Genomic DNA, 6,003 nt, shown 5'->3' on the forward strand with positions numbered 1-6,003 from the left:
TAAGTTGCAGGCTCAAGCATAGCCTGATAGCTGTTAACCTTGTTCTCATCTTGATATAGTCGTATTAGTGTAAAGTCTCTGTACATAATTATCTTAGTTTTGTAACTTCGAGCTGATAGCTAGTTCTCGACTTCTTTGAGTGTAAATAGTTACTAATATTCGATCTGGTTGTTGGATTTCTTCCTTATCACTATGGATGAATATTATGATAAACAAAACTCGACCTATGAAAAAATCTGTAACTCTTTCGGTAATTTAAAAAAAAAAACCAGAAAAAATGACCGCAGGTCAAGTATCTGCTCGATTAGATATGTTGAAGAACTTATTCGAACAGTTCAAACGAATCCATGATGAGATCATTGAATCGGAGGATCTTGATCTTAATCATGCTTATTTCAGATCGAAGTTGTTTGACCTGACCGAGGAGGCTTATTATAGTCAGATTGGAGAGTATCGTGATTTTTTAAGTCGTATAGCCCCGATCGACGATCCTCGGCCATCACCGGCTCCTATAAATCCAAGTATAAATCCGAATTATCTTAGTCTGCCCCGACTAGACCTTCCGGATTTCGACGGTTCATGCGCCAATTGGGAGTCTTTCCGCGACCTGTTTAAAGCTTTAGTTCACAACAGGGAGGAGTATCCTCCTGTAGTTAAATTCCAACACTTACGCACCCATGTCAAAGGAGATGCGCTTGATCTGATTAAAAATATCAGTATAGTTGAAGGTAACTATGTCAGGGCTTGGAATACTCTTCTTGAGCATTACAACAGTAATAAGCGCTTAGTAAATAGTTATACTAGTCAGCTGTTGTCTATAGTACCTATAAAGTTGGAATCATTTACAGAAGTAAAACGCTTAAATAAAGAGGTCTTTGGGGCGGTTGATGCTCTCTCGGCTCTTCGGCGAGATTTAGGTAACGGTGACGTTATAGTCACTTTAGCTGTCAGTAAGTTAAATTCTAGTCTTCGTAAGGAGTGGTTTAAGCATATTGGCAGTGTGGCAGAGCCTCCAACCCTCGATCAATTAAGATCTTTCTTTCACAATCAGATACAAACTCTTGAGTCATATCAAGATCGTTCCTTCGATCGAGAACCCAAGTCTACCTTCAAATCTAAATACTCGTCTCATGCTACTGTTAATGATGAGGTTGTAAAAAATAAAAAACCTTGCCCAGTTTGTGAGGACATTCACCCTCTCTGGAATTGTGACACTTTCCGAAGCATGACTTGGCTTGAAAAACGCGAGATTTTACAAATCCACCGTCGTTGCTTCAATTGTCTGGGTTCTCACTGGATTAAAGACTGTGGTTCTACGCAAACTTGTCAAAAGTGTCAACAAAAACATCATACCCTTCTGCACAAAGAGCAAGAGGAGTCTACTAAGAGCAAAAGGGATAAAGGGATCTCTGGTAAGAAGGCCTCTCTGGCTATTACGGCGGTAAAGGAGTCTGAGTCGTCATCTGATGAGATCTCTTGTAATAATTGTGTAAATAGCTCGTTTCTCAAAACACCTACTGGTGTCTTATTAGCCACTGCCTTAGTCAACGTTCACAACTCACTAGGTGAATGTTTTCAAGTCAGAGCTCTGATTGATCAATGTTCCCAGTGCTCAGTCATTTCGCAGTCCTTGTGCTCTTTATTAGGTTTGCGTGGCTTTAAGATTAACGTGTCCCTGACTGGGGTTGGTAGTCAGACTTCTTCAAATAGCAAAAGAAAGGTCTCACTCCTCTTGGGCTCAACTGTGGATCCAAAATTTAAATTGGAAATAGAAGCTTTGGTCCTCCCACGAGTAACTTCTTACGAGCCCCCCTACTTGTCTAACGACAAAATTGTAGAGCACTTGCACCAGTTGGTCTTAGCTGATCCGCAGTTCACTAAAACTCGCCAAATAGATCTGTTACTAGGATCAACTGTTCATGCTGTTATTATCAAGGGAGAAGTTATTAAGGGAAATTCTTTCCAACCCATAGCATCTGATACACAGCTTGGATCGATCGTTTCAGGCCCGGTTGAAACTACCACTAAAAACAGTAAGAACGTGTCTCACTCGTTAAAGTGTTCTGAGGATGACAAAGTTCTCGAAGTTTTGAAACGATTCTGGCAAGTTGAAGAACCCTTCACTTCTGTATTACCTCTGTCGCCTGAAGAGATTCAATGCGAACAGCATTTTGTTGAACATCACGCTCGGAATTCTTCAGGTCGATATGTTGTTCGTTATCCTTTCAAGGACCAACCACCCGAAGTAATTAAAGAAACATCCTTTAAAGCTGCCCAAGCTATGCTCAAATCAATGGAGACTAAACTTAGTAAGAATCATAAGTTTCGCGAACTGTATGTCCAATTCATGGAAGAATATCTGGAATCAGGGCATATGGTCGAAGGATCTTTTGAAAAGGCTAAGTGTTTTTTACCCCATCATGGTGTTATCAAGGAGTCGAGTAGTACTATGAAATTGAGAGTGGTATTTAATGGTTCCTCTCGTTCTTCATTGTGTCCCTCCTTGAATGAGTACTTGCACATAGGACCTAATCTATTGGTAAATCTGGCTGATCTAATCGCTGATTGGAGAAATTATAGATATGTCTTCACAGCTGACATTGCCAAAATGTTTTGGCAAGTGTCAGTCCATCCAAATGATCAACTCTATCAGGCTATACTGTGGAGAGATAATCCGTCCAAACCTCTGCGTGTTTACTTTCTAACTACTGTAACTTACGGCCTAGCTAGCTCGCCTTATCTGGCTTCTCGAACTCTAAACCAGTTAGCTTTGGATTGCAAGAATGAGTACCCTTTAGCTTCCGAAACTCTTTTGAAATTCAAGTACATGGATGATATTTTGTCCGGAGGTCACAGCTTGGTTGAAAGCATTCAGCGCAGGGACGAATTGTTGAAATTGACTGAATCAGGAGGTTTTCCTCTTCGAAAGTGGAGTGCTAATTCTCCAAAACTGCTAGATGATTTGCCACCCTCTCTGCTCGCAAGTTCATTATTGGAATTTAAAGATTCTGCTATGTCTACTTCAGTTTTGGGTCTTAGCTGGAACCCCCTTCTGGATCTTTTTCAATTTAAGGTGTTGATTGAAACTGAAGTGCCAGTAGATAATTGGACGAAAAGAAAGATTCTCTCTGAGATATCAAAACTTTATGATCCATTGGGTTGGTAAGCTCCTACTGTGATTTCGGCTAAAGCATTCATGCAATCTCTTTGGCTCTTGAAGCTGTCATGGGATGAACCGATTCAAGAGCTCATAGTCCAAGACTGGCTTGCCTGGTATAAGAAACTTCCTGCCTTGAATAAAGTAAAAATTCCACGCTGAAATGGTGTTACCGACGATATGGTTAAATGGGAATTACACTGCTTCGCCGATGCTTCTAAAACAGCGTACGCAGCGGTAATGTATTCTCGAGTAGTGAATAATAACGGTGAGGTCATTGTCGCCTTGCTCTTGTCCAAAACAAAGGTAGCACCACTTAAAACTTTGAGTATTCCTCGACTTGAATTGTGCGCTGCTCATTTGGCTGCCAAATAGGTGAATCATTATTTGAACAACAATACTCGTGTTCCTGATTCAGTCCATCTGTGGTCCGATTCTAAAGATGTCTTGTATTGGTTACAGGATGTACCGTCACGGTGGCCCATTTTTGTGGCTAATCGGTGCTCTGACATACACACCTTAGTACCCTCCGCTCACTGGCATCATATTTCGACCAAGCTCAATCCCGCAGATGTTGCGTCTCGTGGAGTAAAACCAAGCCAATTCGTTGCACTGGAGAAGGGACCTTCGTTCCTACAGAAAATCGAACCACTTTACCCTTCGTTCAGACTAGATTCTGAATTAGCTACTCGAATGGACGCTCACGCTTGTGTTGCGGTACAAACCAATGATAAAGTCGTTCAAAAACCGTGGTTTTTGTATCACAGGTACTCAACTTTGAAGAAACTTTTAGCTGTTTCAGCTTATGTGTTAAGATTCGTGTTCAAGTGTCGTGTCAAAGCTCAAATGACAAAACTGAACGTCTCAATGTACCCTTATGATCAAGTGAATAAATTGAGTAAACTAAAATTCCTTGACATTTCGGCTCACTTTCAATCGTCAACTAAAATCTTGGACACTAAAGAAATAAACAATGCAACTCTTTTTTGGGTAAGCTATCATCAAGGTTTACACTTTCCAATTGAATTGCGCCTTCTTAATAGTAAGGAGTCTAAATTTTTTGTTGAGGAAATTTCCCTACCTTTTAATAGTCGAATAGCCAGTTTAAAACCTGTGCTGAGCAAGGGACTTCTCCAAGTTGGTGGACGCTTGGCAGCCTCACTTTTAGATGATCAGATAAAAAATCCTCTCATTCTGGCCCAGCACGATTATTTCACCAATTTGATTATTAGATCTACCCACGAGGTCACTTTACATGGTGGCGTTCAGTTGACATTGACCACATTGCGAGCTAAATATTGGATAATAAATGGTCGACAATGTGTTCGGTCCTGTGTCAATAGATGTTTGAAATGTCGTCGCTTCCAAGCCTCCAATTTAACTCAGCAGATGGGTGACCTGCCTGCTGAACGAGTAAGACCAGCTCCAGCTTTCAGTAAAGTCGGTGTGGACTATGCAGGTCCATTTGCCATCAGATTGTCTAAGACTCGAGGTAGGGGGACCACGAAGGGTTATATAGCTGTATTCATTTGTCTCAGCTCTAAGGCTCTCCATTTAGAAATGGTCGAGGATTACACTGCTGAGTCCTTCGTTGCAGCCTTTCAACGGATGACAGCTCGGCGTGGGCATTGTTCTAATCTTTTTAGCGACTGTGGCACCAATTTTGTGAAGGCTGCAAAGGAATTAGATTTAGCTCTAAAAAACCTATTGAAAGAATCTGAATTAGCTCAAAGTCTAGTATCATTAGGGACTAACTGGCACTTTAACCCGCCGCATGCTCCTCACTTTGAGGGTATCTGGGAAGCAGCCGTTAAGTCGGTGAAATTCCATCTTAAACGAATTGTGGGAGAACAAATCTTCACCTTTGTAGAGTTTTGCACTTTACTCTGTAAGATTGAAGCTTGTTTAAGCTCTCGCCCTTTGCTTCCATTAACGTTAGATGTCACTGATTCGTTTCCTCTAACCCCGGCACACCTCTTAATCATGAGACCTACGTTTCTGTCCGAGGTAGATACTACCAGTGAACGAGTTCCAACGCTCCATAAATGGAAACTTATCAGTCAACTGGCTCAATCTTTCTGGAAGCGTTGGTCTACCGAATATCTGCAGAGCCTTCAAGCTCGGAAAAAGTGGCCTCACGAGAGACCTTCTGTCAGGTTGGTGATCTTGTTCTGATTAAGGACTCCCAGTTTCCCCCGGGACAATGGCCACTAGCTTTGATCTTCAAAACTTACTCGGGCCCAGACGGTTTGATTCGAGTAGTCAAGTTAAGAACTGCAAATTCCACGTTTACCAGACCCATAGTTAAATTAGTTTTATTACTTACCAGAAAACAGTTGAGAGATAACAAACTCAAATGTGATGAGAACTATGGCTCGGTTTAAAGATTTTTATTTATTGTCTAACTATTTTATTAATTACTTTCTTGTAAAAAGACAGCGGTTCTTAGTTAGTTTTAAAATTTTATTTCTCTCCTCGTTAATACGATAAATCAAGGGGGGAGTATGTTCAGGATTGATATGGTGCGGCGCACGCGCCTCACGGTGTTCGAGACACTCGTATCAACTAATGTCAGCGTTAGCCAATGAGTGCTCGAGTGAGTCACGCAGGAGAGGTAAGAATAAGCCTGAAGGCGGTAGCGACAGCAGTTCGCCCTCGTCGCTCGCACAGTGCAGTCCAGTTGCCTCTAGTGTTGTGCCTCATATAGGCGTACTTCACTTTAGTCGCCATAAACTCTCGTCACCTTGTGTATCAGTCACGGTGATTTGTACTCCTCGTTCAATTCGATTTATTGAACTTCGTTAGTGCGATCGTTTCTATTGTTAACTGTAATTATTCGCGAAGAC

The 6,003-nt window shown here is 41.5% G+C and overlaps 1 protein-coding gene across 1 annotated transcript; it reads left to right on the forward strand.

Moving 5' to 3' along the window:
* The first annotated feature begins 277 nt into the window (after positions 1–277).
* LOC149373122 (uncharacterized) lies at positions 278–5,541 on the forward strand. Its single transcript, XM_089597928.1, has 4 exons — positions 278–3,162; positions 3,925–4,443; positions 4,501–5,313; positions 5,487–5,541. Exons 1-4 carry the CDS (start codon positions 278–280, stop codon positions 5,539–5,541), a joined length of 4,272 nt encoding a protein of 1,423 aa, XP_089454054.1.
* Positions 5,542–6,003: the final 462 nt, after the last annotated feature.

The sequence above is a fragment of the Copidosoma floridanum genome, unplaced genomic scaffold (genome assembly GCF_036245765.1).
Source record: "Copidosoma floridanum isolate Cflo_tuat_1 unplaced genomic scaffold, Cflo_Japanese_pri ptg000040l, whole genome shotgun sequence".
NCBI lineage: Eukaryota > Metazoa > Arthropoda > Insecta > Hymenoptera > Encyrtidae > Copidosoma > Copidosoma floridanum.